The 17,955-nt window shown below is 41.2% G+C and overlaps 1 protein-coding gene across 3 annotated transcripts in view; it reads left to right on the forward strand.

Moving 5' to 3' along the window:
* The window catches only part of LOC128655959 (cytochrome P450 2K6-like), a 393,574-nt gene that overhangs the window by 174,592 nt on the left and 201,027 nt on the right, over positions 1 to 17,955 (forward strand). For all 3 annotated transcript variants that reach the window (XM_053709567.1, XM_053709570.1, XM_053709568.1), the window contains one exon: positions 9,867 to 10,027. In XM_053709567.1, the coding sequence (XP_053565542.1) occupies positions 9,867 to 10,027 (161 nt within the window). The remainder of the gene's footprint in view (positions 1 to 9,866; positions 10,028 to 17,955) is intronic.

Consider the following 17,955-nt stretch of genomic DNA (forward strand, 5'->3'; position numbering starts at 1 on the left):
AATTAAGGTAGGAAAATTCTGAATCAAGTTCAATCCGATTGGCTGATCCGACTCGCATTCAGATTGAGCTCACATTCTATTGGCTGATCAGACCAGCCAATAGAATGCGAGCTCAATCTGATTGGCTGATTTAATCAGCCAATCGGATTGAACTTGATTCTGATTGGCTGGTTCCATCAGCCAATCAGAATTTTCCTACCTTAATTCAGATTGGCTGATAGAATCCTATCAGCCAATCGGAATTCGAGGGACGCCATCTTGGATGACGTCCCTTAAAGGAACCGTCATTCGTCGGGAAGTCGTTGTCGGAAGAAGATGGGTCCGCGGTGGAGGTCTTCAAGATGGAGCCGGTCCTCATCGGATGAAGATAGAAGATGCCGCTTGGAAGAAGATGGTTGCCGGTCCGGATCTACTCTTCTTCCCGGATAGGATGAAGACTTTGGAGCCTCTTCTGGACTTCTTCAGCCGTCGGATGATGGATGACTAGCCCCCGCTTGGGCTTAGATGAAGATATCGGAGCCAGGACAGATCGGTGTGATACCCGGTGAGGTGAAGACAAGGTAGGAAGATCTTCAGGGGCTTAGTGTTAGGTTTATTTAAGGGGGGTTTGGGTTAGATTAGGGGTATGTGGGTGGTGGGTTGTAATGTTGGGGGGGGGGTATTGTATGTGTTTTTTTACAGGAAAAAGAGCTGAATTTCTTGGGGCATGCCCCGCAAAGGGCCCTGTTCAGGGCTGGTAAGGTAAAAGAGCTTTGAACTTTGGTAATTTAGAATAGGGTAGGGCATTTTTTATTTTGGGGGGCTTTGTTATTTTATTAGGGGGCTTAGAGTAGGTGTAATTAGTTTAAAATTGTTGTAATATTTTTCTTATGTTTGTAAATATTTTTTTATTTTTTGTAACAGTTCTTTTTTATTTTTGTACTTTAGTTAGTTTATTTCATTGTAGTTATTTGTAGGTATTGTATTTAATTAATTTATTGATAGTGTAGTGTTAGGTTTAATTGTAGGTAATTGTAGGTATTTAATTTAATTTATTTATTGATAGTGTAGTGTTAGGTTTAATTGTAACTTAGGTTAGGATTTATTTTACAGGTAATTTTGTAATTATTTTAACTAGGTAGCTATTAAATAGTTCTTAACTATTTAATAGCTATTGTACCTGGTTAAAATAAATACAAAGTTAACTGTAAAATAAATATTAATCCTAAAATAGCTATAATATAATTATAATTTATATTGTAGCTATATTAGGATTTATTTTACAGGTAAGTATTTAGCTTTAAATAGGAATAATTTATTTAATAAGAGTTAATTAATTTCGTTAGATTTAAATTATATTTAACTTAGGGGGGTGTTAGTGTTAGGGTTACACTTAGCTTTAGGGGTTAATACATTTATTAGAATAGCGGTGAGCTCCAGTCGGCAGATTAGGGGTTAATGTTTGAAGTTAGGTGTCGGCGATGTTAGGGTGGGCAGATTAGGGGTTAATACTATTTATTATAGGGTTAGTGAGGCGGATTAGGGGTTAATAAGTGTAGGCAGGTGGAGGCGACGTTGTGGGCGGCAGATTTGGGGTTAATAAATATAATATAGGGGTCGGCGGTGTTAGGGACAGCAGATTAGGGGTACATATCGATAATGTAAGTAGCGGCGGTTTACGGAGCGGCAGATTAGGGGTTAATAATAATATGTAGGGGTCAGCGATAGCAGGGGCGGCAGAATAGGGGTTAATAAGTGTAAGGTTAGGGGTGTTTAGACAGGGGAGTGTTAGGTGCAGACGTAGGAAGTGTTTCCCCATAGCAAACAATGGGGCTGCGTTAGGAGCTGAACGCTGCTTTTTTGCAGGTGTTAGTTTTTTTTTCAGCTCAAACAGCCCCATTGTTTCCTATGGGGGAATCGTGCACGAGCACGTTTTTTAGGCTGGCCGCGTCCGTAAGCAACTCTGGTATCGAGAGTTGTAGTGGCGTTAAATATGCTCTACGCTCCTTTTTTGGAGCCTAACGCAGCCATTCTGTGGACTCTCAATACCAGAGTTATTTTAAAGGTGCGGCCAGAAAAAAGCCAGCGTTAGCTACGCGGGTCGTTACCGACAAAACTCTAAATCTAGCTGTAATATAACAATTAACTTAAAATTAAACTAACTACCAATTAAAGAAAACTAAAATACACATTAATAAAATCCTAAAACTACTATAAAAATTACAAAGTATCTAATTACAAAAAATACTAAATTAAAAAAAATAAAACACTAAATTACAAAAAATAACCAACAAAATTATCAAAAATAAAAAAGAATTACGTCTTATCTAATAGCCCTATAAAAACAAAAAAGGCCACCCAAAATAAAAATAAAACCCTAGCCTACAATAAACTACCAATAGCCCTTAAAAGGGCCTTTTGTAGGGCATTGCCCTAAGTTAAACAGCTCTTTTACCTTTAAAAAAAAACAACAAAGACCCCCCCAACAGTAAAACTCACCATCCAACTAACCCCCCAAAATAATAAACCTAACTAACAAAAACCTAAGCTACCCATTGTACTGAAAAGGGCTTTTAGCTCTTAAGAAAAGCCCAAACCGTAATCTAAAAAAAAAAAAAAAAAAAAAAATACCCAAAAAAGTTTACAAATCCTAACACCAACCCCCGAAGATCCACTTACAGTTCCTGAAGTCCAGACATTCAGACGGCGTCTTCTATCTTCATGCCGGCGGCGTGGAGGGGTCCTTCCTGAAGACATCAGGTGCGGAGCATCCTCTTCATACGGTCGCCGCTGTATACTGCATCTTCAATGCAAGGGAGCCTTTTCAAAATGGCGTCCCTTGCAATCCTATTGGCTGATTTGATTTTGGAAATTCAAATCAGCCAATAGGATGAGAGCTACTGAAATTCTATTGGTTGATTTGAACAGCTTCGGTTTTATTTCACAGGTAAGTTTGTATTTATTTTAACTAGGTAGTTAGTAAATAATTAAAATACTTACCTGTGAAATAAAAATAAAACCTAAGCTAGCTACAATATAACTATTAGTTATATTGTAGCTAGCTTAGGTTTTATTTCACAGTTAAGTTTGTATTTAGTTTTAAACAGGTATTATTTAGTTAATAATTGTAACTTTAATTTAGCTCTATTTTAATTATGATAAAGTTAGGGGGTGTTAGGTTTAGGTTTACGGTTAGTTTAAATTTGTTGCGATGTGGGGGGCTGGCGGTTTAGGGGTTAATAGGTTTATTTAGTGGTAGTGATGTGGGAGGCCAGAGGTTTAGGGGTTAATAGCTTTATTTAGCGGTGATGTTGGGGAGCAGCAGAATAGGGGTTAATAGCTTTTTCTCTTGTTAAGTGTATCCAGTCCACGGATCATCCATTACTTATGGGATATATTCTCCTTCCCAACAGGAAGTTGCAAGAGTCCACCCACAGCAAAGCTGCTATATAGCTCCTCCCATAACTGCCATTCCCAGTCATTCTCTTGCAAGTCTCAACATAGATAGGAGGTCGTGAGAGTCTGTGGTTTTTTATACTTAGTTTATTTCTTCAATCAAAAGTTTGTTATTTTTAAATGGCACCGGAGTGTGCTGTTTATCTCAGGCAGTATTTGGAAGAAGAATCTGCCTTCGTTTTTTCTATGATCTTAGCAGACGTAACTAAGATCCAGTTGCTGTTCTCACACATTCTGAGGAGTAAGGTACTTCAGAGGGGGAATGGCGTGCAGGTTTTCCTGCAAATAAGGTATGTGCAGTAAAATATTTTTCTAAGGAATGGAATTGACTAAGAAAATACTGCTGATACCGAAGTAATGTAAGTACAGCCTTTAAATGCAGTGAAAACGACTGGTACCAGGCTGATTGATAGAGATATATGCTAAGGTATGTGCAGTAATATATTTTTCTAAGGAATGGAATTGACTAAGAAAATACTGCTGATACCGAAGTAATGTAAGTAAAGCCTTAAATGCAGTGATAGCGACTGGATCAGGCTTATTAATAGACATACATACTCTTATAAGAATGTGTTTTAAAACGTTTGCTGGCATGTTTAATCGTTTTTTAACATATGTTTGGTGATAAAACTTATTGGGGCCTAATTTTTCCACATGGCTGGCTTAAATTTTGCATAGAAACAGTTATAGGGAAGGTAATCCACAGCTCAGCTGTGGCAGTTTTGTTGTGTCTGTTTAAAAAAAATGTCGGTTTTTTTTTTTTTTTATCTGTTTTTTTCCTTAAGGGATTAATCATCCATTTGCAAGTGGGTGCAATGCTCTGTTAACTTATTACATGTACTGTAAAAATTTCGTTTGATTTACTGCCTTTTTTCACTGTTTTTCAAATTTTGACAAAATTTGTTTCTCTTAAAGGCACAGTAACGTTTGTTATATTTGCTTGTTAACTTGATTTAAAGTGTTTTCCAAGCTTACTAGTCTCTTTATTAGTTCTAACATGTCTAACATAGAGGAGGCTCTGTGTTTATTATGTTTAAAGCCATGGTGGAACCCCATTTTAGAATGTGTACCAGATGTACTGATTTCATGTTAAACAATAAAGATCATTTTTTGTATTTAAAAACATTATCACCAGAGGATTCTGTCGAGGGGGAAGTTATGCCGACTAACTCTCCCCACGTGTCAGACCCTTTGACTCCCGCTTTAGGGACTCACGCTCAAATGGCGCCAAGTACATCAAGGGCACCCATAGCGTTTATTTTACCAGAGGATTCTGTCGAGGGGGAAGTTATGCCGACTAACTCTCCCCACGTGTCAGACCCTTTGACTCCCGCTCCAGGGACTCACGCTCAAATGGCGCCAAGTATATCAATGGCGCCCATAGCGTTTATTTTACAAGACATGGCAAAGGTTGTGTATAATACACTGGCAGCAGTATTAGTCAGACTACCTGAAATTAAAGGAAAGCAAAACAGCTCTGGGGGTAGATACAGAGCATACAGACGCTTTAAGAACCATGTCTGATACTACCTCACAATATGCTTAGTCTGTGGGTGATATTTGTGACTCAGGGAAGATGATTTAACCTGATTCTGATATTTCTACATTTAAAATTTATGCTTGAGAACCTCCACTTGTTGCTCAGGGAGGCTTTAGCTGCTCTGAATAAATGTGTACAATCGCAGTGCCAGAGAAATTGTGTAGACTGGATAAATAATATGCAGTGCCGGTGTGTACTTATGTTTTTCCAATACCTAAAGAGGTTTACTAAAATTTTTCATAAGGAATGGGATAGACCAGGTGTGCCGTTCTGTTCCCCTCCTATTTTTTAGAAGAATGTTTTCTAATAGTTGCCACCACACGGGACTTATGGCAGACAGTTCCTAAGGTGGAGAGAAGAGTTTCTACTCTAGCTAAGCGTACCACTACCTCTGGCGAGGACTGTTGTGCTTTTTTAGATCCAATGGATAAAAAATGTTTATTCAACAAGGTTTTATCCTGCAGCCCCTTGCACGCATTGCTCCTGTCACTGCTGCTGCAGCGTTCTGGTTTGAGTCTCTTGATGAGGCTTTACAGGCTCCATTGGATGAATATATTTGACATGCTTAGAGCACTTAAGCTAGCCAATTCCTTTGTTTTCTGATGCCTTTGTTCCTTTGACTAGACTAACGGCTAAGAATTCTGTTTTTTACTATACTGGCGCGCAGAGCGCTATGGCTTATATCATGGTCAGCTGTCGTGACTTTAATAAATAAGCTACTTAACTTCCCTTCAAGGGGCAGACCCTATTCAGGCCTAGTTTGAAGGAGATTATTACTTATATCACTGGAGGAAAAGATCATGCCCTTCCTCAGGACAGGTCCAAATCAAGGGACAAAAAAGGCCTAATTTTCGTGCTTTTCGAAAATTCAAGGCAGGTGTGGCATCAACTTCCTCTAAGGCAAAATAAGAGGGAACTTTTGCTCAGTCCAAGGCGGTCTGGAGACAACCGGACCTGGAACAAAGATAAGCAGGTCAAGGAGCCTGCTGCTGCCTCTAAAACAGCATGAGGAACGGACCCCTATCTGGTAACGGATCCTATAGGGGGCAGACTTCATTCTTCGCCCAGGCGTGGGCAAGAGATGCCCAGGATCCCTGGGCATTGGAAATTATACCCCAGAGATATCTTCTGGATTTCAAAGCTTTCCCCCCCCAAAAAAAGGGAGTTTTTGCCTTTCACATTTATCTGCAAACCAGATAAAGAAAGAGACATTCTTGCATTGTGTACGTGACCCATTCAGTTCCAATAGAGGAACAGGGACACAGTTTTCCTCAAATCGGTTTGTGGTTCCCAAGGAAAGGAAACCTTCAGACCTATTTTGGATCTAAAAGATCTTAAACAAATTCTTTAGAATTCTATCATTTAAGATGGAAACTATTCGTACCATCTTAACTATGATCCAGGAGAGTCAATAGAGGACTACAATGGATTTGAAGGATGCTTATCCTCACATTACGATGCATAAAGATCACCATCGGTTTTTCAGGTTTGCCTTTCTAGACAGGCATTACCAGTTTGTAGCTCTTTCCTTTGGGTTAACTACAGCCCCTAGAATCTTTATGGAGGTTCTGGGGTCACTTTGGCGGTCCTTAGGCCGCGGGGCATAGAAGTGGCCCCTTATTTAGACGACATCCTGATACAGGCGTCAAACATCCAAGTTGCCAAGTCTCATACGGACGTAGTACTGGCATTTCTGAGATCGCATGGGTGGAAAGTGAACAAGGAAAGAGTTCTCTATCCCCAATATCAAGGGTTTCCCTCCTAGGGATTCTGATAGATTTTGTAGAAATTAAAATTTACCTGACGGAGTCCAGGTTGTCAAAGTTTCTAAATTTCTGCCGTGTTCTTCATTCCATCCGCGCCCTTTGGTGGCTCAGTACATGAATGTAATCGGCTTAATGGTAGCGGCAAGGGACATAGTACCGTTTGCACGCCTACATTTCAGACCACTGCAACTATGCATGCTCAGCCAGAGGAACGGGGATTACACAGATTTGTTCTCCTGTTAAATCCGGACCAAGAAACCAGAGATTCTCTTCTCTGGTGACTATCTCGGGTCCATCTGTCCAAGGGTATGACCTTCCGCAGGTCAGATGGGACAATTGTTACAACAGATGCCAGCCTTTTAGGTTGGGATACAGTCTGGAACTCCCTGAAGGCTCAGGGATAGTGGACTCAGGAGGAGACCCTCCTTCTAATGAATATTCTGGAACTGGGAGCGATATTCCATGCTCTTCAGACTTGGCCTCAGTTAGCAACTCTGAGGTACATCATATTTCAGTCGGACAATATCACGACTGTGGCTTACATCAACCATCAAGGGGGAACAGAAGTTCCCTAGCAATGTTAGAAGTCTTAAAATAATTCACTGGGCAGAGACTCACTCTTGTCTAAAAGCTATTCCTATCCCAGGTGTTGAGAACTGGGAGGCAGATTTTCTAAGTCGTCAGACTTTTCATCCGGGGGAGTGGGAATTCCCTCCGGAGGGGTTTGCACAAGATCAAGCAGGAGAGTGCTTTGGTGCTTTTGACAGCGCCTGCGTGGCCACGCAGGACCTGGTATGCAGATCTGGTGGACATGTCATCCTTTCCACCACGGTCTCTTCTTCTGAGACAGGACCCTCTACCTCAGGGTCTTTTCAACCATCTAAATATAACTAATCTGAGATGGACTGCCTGGAGACAGAACGCTTGATGTTATCAAAGCATGGCTTCTCCGAGTCAGTAATTGATACCTTAATACAGGCATAAAAGCCTGTCTCTAGGAAAATTTAACATAAGATATGGTGTAAATATCTTATTGTTATGAATCCAAGGGTTACTCATAGAGTAAAGTCTGGATTCCCAGGATATTATCTTTTCTCCAAGATGATTTTGAGAAAAGGGTTGTCAGCTAGTTCTTTAAAAGGACAGATTTCTACTCTGTCTATTCTTTTGCACAAGCGTCTGGCAGGTATTCTAGACGTTCAGGCATTTGGTCAGGCTTTGGTTAGAACCAAGCCTGTGGTTAAAAATGTTGCTCCGCCATGGAGCTTAAAGCTGGTTCTTAAGGTTCTTCAAGGAGTTCCATTTGAACCTTTTCATTCCATAGATATCAAACTTCTATCTTGGAAAGTTCCTTTTTGGTAGCTATTTCCTCGGCTCATAGAGTCTCCGAGTTATCTGCGTTGCAATGTGATTCTCCTTATCTGGTTCTCCGTACGGATAAGGTAGTCCTGTGTACCAACCTGGGTTTTTACCTAAGGTGGTATCTAACAAGAATATCACTCAAGAGATTGTTGTTCCATTCTTGTATCCTAATCCTTCTTCAAAGAAGGAACGTCTATTACACAATTTGGACGTGGTTCGTGTTTTAAAGTTTTACTTACAAGCTACTACAGATTTTCATCAAACATTCACCTTGTTTGTTGTCTATTCTGGACAGAGGAGAGGTCAAAGGACTTCAGCAACCTCTCTGTCTTTTTGGTTAAAAAGCATAATTCATTTAGCTTATGAGACTGCTGGACAGCAGCCTCCTGAAGGGATTACAGCTCATTCTACTAGAGCTGTGGTTTTCACTTGGGCCTTTTTTAAATGTGGCTTCTGTTGAACAGATTACAAGACGGAGTCTTGGTCTGCGTTTCATACTTTTTCAAATTTAACAAATTTGATACCTTGCTTCTTCGGAGGCTATTTTTGGGAGAAAGGGTTTTTTACAGGCAGTGGTAACTTCCGTTTAAGTACCTGCCTTGTCCCTCCCATCATCCGTGTACTTTAGCTTTGGTATTGGTATCCCATAAGTAATGGATGATCCGTGGACTGGATACACTTAACAAGAGAAAATATAATTTATGCTTACCTGATAAATTTATTTCTCTTGTAGTGTATCCAGTCCACGGCCCGCCCTGTCACTTTAAGGCAGGTAATTTTTCCATTAAACTACAGTCACCACTGCACCCTATGGTTTTCCTTTCTCTGCATGTTTTCGGTCGAATGACTGGTAATGGCAGTTAGGGGAGGAGCTATATAGCAACTTTGCTGTGGGTGGACTCTTGCAACTTCCTGTTGGGAAGGGGAATATATCCCATAAGTAATGGATGATCCGTGGACTGGATACACTACAAGAGAAATAAATTTATCAGGTAAGCATAAATTATGTTATTATAGTGTGGGCGATGTTGGGGTGCAGGGGAATAGGGGTTAATAACTTTAGTATAGTGGAGGTGATACCGGGAGCAGCAGATTAGGGGTTAATAGATTAATTTAGGTGGCGGCGATATCGGGAATGGACGATTAGGGGTTAATAACATTATGTAGATGTCGGGGGCGGCAGATTAGGGGTGTTTAGACGTGCAGGTTATGTAAGGCTGTTAAGTATAAATGTAACTTTTTTTTTCCCCCATAGGCATTAATGGGGCTGCGTTACGTAGCTTGTCATTCCGTGATCGCAGGTGTTAGGTTTTTTTCTAACCTGCACTCCCCATTGATGTCACTGGGTAAAGCGTACATGAGCACATCAAAACAGGGCTTGTATTATGTGCGGTATGGAGCTCAACGCAACCATATCGCACGCACAAGCCGGCTGTTTCAAAACCTGTAATGGCAGCGCTATGGATGGTGAAATAACGCAACTTTTGTTGCGTTCGTTTCGCACCCCATTGCGCCCATAACTTGTAATCTATCTGTAAGTTAATAAAAATATCAGACACAATATTTCAAATTCAATTTTCTTTGCAACCATTTTTTGCATATGACAATATCCAGATAAAACGTTTTAAGTTAGTCTTTTAACATTCTAAACCAATATTATAAAATTCTGATGTTTGAAGTTAAGATATGCAGGGAAATAACAGTAAAATACTCTAAAGCAGTGTGCAATTGGTATGTTACATATTATTTAATTTCATTAATAGGACAACCATTTGAGAACACCATGACCATGAATGCTGCTGTTGCCAACATAATTGTATCTATATTACTTGATCATCGATATGATTATGAGGATCCTGTATTTCTCAGACTTATGGAAATAATACATGAAATAATGAAGCTTTTGGGCCATCCAATGATTATAGTAAGTTCTTGCTTTGAATTTGATTCTATACCGTGATAAGGCTGTCATCATAATGTCAGTAGGTTTGTTAGCTCCAAATGCTTAACTACTGGCAAATATGATCCGGAAAAAATATGAAGATTCACTCCAATAATATCATTGCCATATGCAGCAATCAAATTATAATTAGAATATGCATTTTTGAGATAATTTTTTTTTTCTGTTGATTGAGAATATAATCATACTGATTTTGTTAATTTATGTATACTGATAGCAAACAGGTTTCTTACTAGTTCTTTATTATACATTTACTGTTTTAGACCTCAGAGAAATAAAAAGTGACCTTTGTTAAGCCTCCCCTACTGATTCTTTGCCCATATTATCCCACCCTTTCTCAAGCCTATCTGATACTTAGGGACAATAATACAAACTTTGCCTAATGAAAAATGAAAAAAAAATTATGAGAACATTCAAAGGGGCTGCTTTCAGTGGATTCTCTAAAAGGGTTTTCCCTACAAGTTGTGAGATGTCTACAATAAAAAGTAATGTTCTGTACTGATCCCCATGTTTGGACAATAAAGGGGTTTTTATGCTGACACTTTATTGCTGTTTCTGTCCATAAAATGTAATGGGGATTGTTGAAAAAGGAAACTTTACTGGAGAAAGAAGTTAGCAGGGAGCAGTGCCGCATTTAAAAATTAAAGGGATGGAAAAGTCAAAATTGAAATGTGCATGTGTGCAGTTCTGTTTTGTATAGTAGCATTTTTTTCAATGTAGATTCTTTAGCAAAAATGCTTCTAGTAAACATTATTTCTAAGTTTCAGTAATGCTCCAGCATTCAAACACTACGCCTGCTGAGAGTCAGCAGTGACTTACATGACACACACAAAATACACACCACTGTCAGCTCTCTGAGCATGCGTGATGTTTAAATATAGGTGCACAGGGCACTCACAGCATATGTGAGTATGCTGCTGAAAAATTGTAATAACTTACTAGAAGCATTCACCAAGATTACAAGTTGTGCGCTAAACCTGTTGTGTAAATAACGCAAAAAAATGAGCGGTATGGCACACTCTCCATAGCCCTGCCATTACAAGTTATGAGTTAAGCTCCATACCATACAAAAGCCAAGGCCTGACTTTACGTGCTTGTGCATGTTTCTCCCCTAGATATCAATGGAGAGAAAGTTTTAGAAAAAAATTAACACCTGCGATCATGGAAAAATAAAAAAAAACCACTAAGATTACAAAAAATAAACGAAATTATAATTTCTCCAACATTGGTGTGTCCGGTCCACGGCGTCATCCATAACTTGTGGGAATATCTCTTCCCCAACAGGAAATTGCAAAGAGTACAGCAAAAGCTGTCTATATAGTCCCTCCTAGGCTCCGCCCACCCCAGTCATTCTCTTTTCCGTTGCACAGGCAACATCTCCCCGGAGATGGTTAAGAGTATGTGGTGTTTAGTTGTAGTTTTTTGTTCTACTATCAAGAGTTTGTTATTTTAAAATAGTGCTGGTATGTACTATTTACTCTGAAACAGAAAAAGATGAAGAGTTCTGTTTGTGAGAGGAATATGATTTTAGCAGCAGTAACTAAAATCGTTTGCTGTTTCCACATAGGACTGTTGAGATGAAATAACTTCAGTTGGGGGAAACAGTTAGCAGACGTTTCTGCTTAAGGTATGACTAGACATATTTCTAACAAGACTGTGTAATGCTGGAAGGCTGTCATTTCCCCTCATGGGGACCGGTAAGCCATTTTCTTAGTCTCAAACAGAATAAAGGGCTTAATATGGGCTATAAAACTGGTAGACACTTTTATGGGCAAGATCGATTGCTTTATTTGGGCATTTTATACAGATTGAGGTTGAATTTCACACTTATAAACTTTGGGGAACGTTTTTAACGTCAGGCACTGGTTTAGACACCATTTCAGTCAGGAAGGGCCTTCACTGTAGTAGGCTGAGCCTCATTTTCGCGCCATTACTGCACAGTTACTTTTGAGAGCAGGACATGCAGCTGCATGTGTGTGGATCTGAAAGTAGTTGAAAAGGTTCCTAGAAGGCTTCATTTGGTATCGTATTCCCCCCTGGGTTTGGTAAAGTCGCAGCAAAGGCTGTAGCTGGGACTGTAGAGGGGTTAAATCTGTAACCGGCTCCGGTTTCTTCATTTTAAGGGTTAAAGCTTATTGGGTGCAATACTTTGAATGCTTTAAGACACTGTGGTGAAAATTTGGTAAAATTTGAACAATTCCTTCATTGTTTTTCACATATTCAGTAATAAAGTGTGCCCTGTTTAAAATTTAAAGAGACAGTAACGGTTTTAATTAAAACGTTTTTTTTACTTTATTGACAAGTTTAAGCCTGTTTAACATGTCTGTACCTTCAGATAAGCTATGTTCTGTATGTATGGAAGCCAATGTGTCTCCCCCTTCCAAATTGTGTGATAATTGTGCCATAGCGTCCAAACAAAGTAAGGACAGTACTGCCACAGATAGTAAGGTTGCCCAAGATAGTTCATCAGATGAAGAGAGTAAAGATAGTTCTGCTTCATCTCACTCTGTGTCTACACCAGTTTTGCCCACGCAGGAGATGCCTAGTACTTCTAGCGCGCCAATGCTTGTTACTATGCAACAATTGGCGACAGTAATGGATAACTCCATAGCTAATTTTTTATCCAAAATTCCTGCATTTCAGAGAAAGCGCGATTGCTCTGTTTTAAACACTGTAGAGCAGGAGGGCGCTGATGATAATTGTTCTGATAATTGTTCTGTCATACCCTCACACCACTCTGAAGGGGCCATGAGGGAGGTTTTGTCAGATGGGGAAATTTCAGATTCAGGTAGAATTTCTCAACAGGCAGAACCTGATGTTGTGACATTTAAATTTAAATTAGAGCACCTCCGCGCACTGCTTAAGGAGGTGTTATCTACTCTGGATGATTGTGACAACCTGGTCATTCCAGAAAAATTGTGTAAGATGGACAAGTTCCTAGAGGTTCCGGTGCACCCCGACGCTTTTCCTATACCCAAGCGGGTGGCGGACATAGTGACCAAGGAGTGGGAGAAGCCCGGCATACCTTTTGTTCCCCCTCCTATATTTAAGAAATTATTTCCTATGGTCGACCCCAGAAAGGACTTATGGCAGACAGTCCCTAAGGTCGAGGGGGCAGTTTCTACACTAAACAAGCGCACTACTATTCCTATCGAGGATAATTGTGCTTTCAAAGATCCTATGGATAAAAAATTGGAGGGTTTGCTTAAAAAGATTTTTGTTCAGCAAGGTTACCTCCTACAACCTATTTCGTGCATTGTTCCTGTCACTACAGCAGCGTGGTTCTGGTTCGAGGAACTAGAAAAGTCGCTCAATAGAGAGACTCCGTATGAGGAGGTTATGGACAGAATACACACACTTAAGTTAGCTAATTCCTTTATTTTAGATGCCGCTTTGCAGTTAGCTAGATTAGCGGTGAAAAATTCTGGGTTTGCAATTGTGGCGCGCAGAGCGCTCTGGCTAAAGTCTTGGTCAGCGGATGTATCTTCCAAGACAAAATTGCTTAATATCCCCTTCAAGGGTAAAACCCTTTTTGGACCAGAGTTGAAAGAGATTATCTCAGACATCACTGGGGGTAAGGGCCATGCCCTCCCACAAGATAGGCCTTTCAAGGCCAAGAATAAGTCTAATTTTCGTTCCTTTCGCAATTTCAGGAACGGACCGGCCTCCAACTCTGCAGCCTCTAGACAAGAGGGTAATGCTTCGCAGACCAAACCAGCTTGGAAACCGATGCAAGGCTGGAACAAGGGTAAACAGGCCAAGAAGCCTGCTGCTGCTACCAAAACAGCATGAAGGAGCAGCCCCCGATCCGGGACCGGGTCTAGTAGGGGGCAGACTCTCTCTCTTCACTCAGGCTTGGGCAAGAGATGTTCAGGATCCCTGGGCACTAGAAATAGTTTCTCAGGGTTATCTTCTGGAATTCAAGGAACTACCCCCAAGGGGAAGGTTCCACATGTCTCACTTATCTTTAAACCAAATAAAGAGACAGGCATTCTTACATTGTGTAGAAGACCTGTTAAAAATGGGAGTGATACACCCAGTTCCAATTGTGGAACAAGGACTGGGTTTTTACTCAAATCTGTTTGTAGTTCCCAAAAAAGAGGGAACCTTCAGACCAATTCTAGATTTAAAGATTCTAAACAAATTTCTCAAAGTACCATCGTTCAAAATGGAAACTATCCGAACGATTTTACCCTCAATCCAGGAGGGTCAATTTATGACTACCGTGGATTTAAAGGATGCATATCTACATATTCCTATCCACAAAGATCATCACCAGTTCCTAAGGTTCGCCTTTCTGGACAAACATTACCAGTTTGTGGCTCTCCCATTCGGGCTAGCCACGGCTCCAAGGATTTTCACAAAGGTACTCGGAGCCCTTCTAGCGGTTCTAAGACCAAGGGGCATTGCAGTGGCACCTTACTTGGATGACATTCTGATACAAGCGTCGTCTCTTTCAAAGACAAAGGCTCACACAGACATCGTTCTGGCCTTTCTCAGATCTCACGGCTGGAAGGTGAACATAGAAAAACGTTCCCTGTCTCCGTCGACAAGAGTCCCCTTCTTGGGGACAATAATAGATTCGTTAGAAATGAAGATTTTCCTGACAGATGTCAGTAAGTCAAAGCTTCTAAACGCTTGTCAAGTTCTTCACTCTGTTCCTCGACCTTCCATAGCTCAGTGCATGGAAGTAGTAGGATTGATGGTTGCAGCAATGGACATAGTTCCTTTTGCGCGAATTCATCTAAGACCATTACAACTGTGCATGCTCAAACAGTGGAATTGGGACTATACAGACTTGTCTCCAGTGATCCAAGTAGATCAGGAGACCAGAGACTCACTACGTTGGTGGCTAACCCAGGATCATCTGTCCCAGGGAATGAGCTTCCGCAGACCAGAGTGGGTCATCGTCACGACCGACGCCAGTCTAGTGGGCTGGGGCGCGGTCTGGGACTCCCTGAAGGCTCAGGGTCTATGGTCTCGGGAAGAATCTCTTCTCCCGATAAACATTCTGGAACTGAGAGCGATATTCAATACTCTCAAAGCTTGGCCTCAGCTAGCAAAGGCCAGATTCATAAGATTCCAATCAGACAACATGACGACAGTTGCTTACATCAACCATCAGGGGGGAACAAGGAGTTCCCTGGCGATGAGAGAAGTGACCAAGATCATAAAATGGGCGGAGGATCTCTCCTGCCACCTATCTGCGATCCACATCCCAGGAGTGGAAAACTGGGAGGCGGATTATCTGAGTCGTCAGACATTCTATCCGGGGGAGTGGGAACTCCACCCGGAGATATTTGCCCAGTTGACGCAATGATGGGGCATTCCAGACATGGATCTGATGGCGTCTCATCAGAACTTCAAAGTTCCTTGCTACGGGTCCAGATCCAGGGATCCCAGGGCGACTCTAGTGGATGCATTAGTAGCGCCTTGGACCTTCAACATAGCTTACGTTTTTCCACCATTTCCTCTCATTCCCAGGCTGGTAGCCAGGATCAAACAGGAGAGGGCCTCTGTGATTTTGATAGCTCCTGCGTGGCCACGCAGGACTTGGTATGCAGACCTGGTGAATATGTCATCGGCTCCACCATGGAAGCTGCCTTTGAGACAAGATCTTCTGGTACAGGGTCCATTCGAACATCCAAATCTAGTCTCTCTCCAGCTGACGGCTTGGAAATTGAACGCTTGATTTTATCTAAGCGTGGGTTTTCGGATTCTGTGATAGATACTCTGGTACAAGCCAGACAACCTGTAACTAGAAAGATTTACCATAAAATATGGAAAAGATATATCTGTTGGTGTGAATCCAAGGGATTCTCATGGAGTAAGATTAAAATTCCTAGGATCCTTTCCTTCCTACAAGAGGGTTTGGATAAGGGATTATCAGTGAGTTCTCTAAAGGGACAGATTTCTGCTTTATCTGTCTTGTTACACAAACGACTGGCAGCTGTGCCAGATGTTCAAGCCTTTGTTCAGGCTTTGGTCAGGATCAAGCCTGTTTACAGGACGTTGACTCCTCCCTGGAGTTTAAATTTAGTTCTTTCAGTTCTCCAAGGGGTTCCGTTTGAACCTTTACATTCCGTAGATATTAAGTTGTTATCTTGGAAAGTTTTGTTTTTAGTTGCTATTTCTTCTGCTAGAAGAGTTTCTGAGTTATCTGCTCTGCAGTGTACTCCGCCCTATCTGGTGTTCCATTCAGATAAGGTCGTTTTGCGTACAAAACCTGGTTTTCTTCCAAATGTTGTTTCCAACAAGAATGTTAACCAGGAAATAGTTGTACCTTCTTTGTGTCCGAATCCAGTTTCAAAGAAGGAACGTTTGTTACACAATTTAGATGTAGTCTGTGCTTTAAAGTTTTATCTAGAAGCAACAAAGGATTTCAGACAAACATCTTGTTTGTTGTCTATTCTGGTAAAAGGAGAGGTCAAAAAGCTACTGCTACCTCTCTTTCCTTTTGGCTGAAAAGCATCATCCGATTGGCTTATGAGACTGCCGGACGGCAGCCTCCTGAAAGAGTCACAGCTCATTCTACTAGGGCTGTGGCTTCCACATGGGCCTTCAAGAACGAGGCTTCTGTTGATCAGATATGTAAGGCAGCGACTTGGTCTTCCCTGCCCACTTTTGCCAAATTCTACAAATTTGATACTTTTGCTTCTTCGGAGGCTATTTTTGGGAGAAAGGTTTTGCAAGCCGTGGTGCCTTCCGTTTAGGTAACCTGATTGGCTCCCTCCCTTCATCCGTGTCCTAAAGCTTTGGTATTGGTTCCCACAAGTTATGGATGACGCCGTGGACCGGACACACCAATGTTGGAGAAAACAGAATTTATGCTTACCTGATAAATTACTTTCTCCAACGGTGTGTCCGGTCCATGGCCCGCCCTGGTTTTTTAATCAGGTTTGAAAAATGTATTTCTTTAACTACAGTCACCACGGCACCCTATAGTTTCTCCTGTTTTTTCTCCTGTCCGTCGGTCGAATGACTGGGGTGGGCGGAGCCTAGGAGGGACTATATGGACAGCTTTTGCTGTACTCTTTGCCATTTCCTGTTGGGGAAGAGATATTCCCACAAGTTATGGATGACGCCGTGGACCGGACACACCGTTGGAGAAAGTAATTTATCAGGTAAGCATAAATTCTGTTTTTTTTTTTAACCTAATCTAATACTCCTATAAAAACAAAAAAAGCCCCCCAAAAACACCCCCTAAGCTAACAATAATCTACTAATATACCTTAAAAGTGCCTTTTTTAGGGCATTGCCCTAAGCTAAACAGCTCTTTTACATAATAAAATTAGTAAATCCCCCCCACCCAACCAACCCCCCAACATAAAATAACCTAAGTCTAAAAAAAACATAAGCTACCCATTGCCCCTAGGATTGCAATCGGCTCTTTTGCGCCCATTCCAAAAAAAAAAAAAAAACTAACACTAGTCCCAGAAAATGTACTCACAGTTCCTTAAGTACCAACATCTATCTTCATCCAGACGGTGACATCTTCATCCATTGTGGGGGCATCTTCTTTCTTCAACCCGGTGGCACGGAGCAGTGACTGTGCGGAGCTGACCAGGACCAGCGGCGACGACGAGATCCAGCGCGGGCAAGGTACTCCTTTTATATTGGGGTACCATTGCATTCCTATTGGCTGATAAATGCAAATCAGCCAATAGGATGAGAGCTGCTTAAATCATATTGGCTAATTTAAACAGCCAATAGGTTAATAGTTTAATTTAGTGTGTCGCGATGTGGCTGTTTGGCGGTTTAGGGATTAATAGGTTTAGTATTTGCGATGTGGGGGGCCAGCGGTTTAAGGGTTAATAGGTTTAGTATTTGCAATGTGGGGGCCAGCAGTTTAGGGGTTAAAAGGTTTATTTAGTGTTGGCGATGTTGGGGGT

The sequence above is a fragment of the Bombina bombina genome, chromosome 4, assembly GCF_027579735.1.
Source record: "Bombina bombina isolate aBomBom1 chromosome 4, aBomBom1.pri, whole genome shotgun sequence".
Taxonomy (NCBI): domain Eukaryota; kingdom Metazoa; phylum Chordata; class Amphibia; order Anura; family Bombinatoridae; genus Bombina; species Bombina bombina.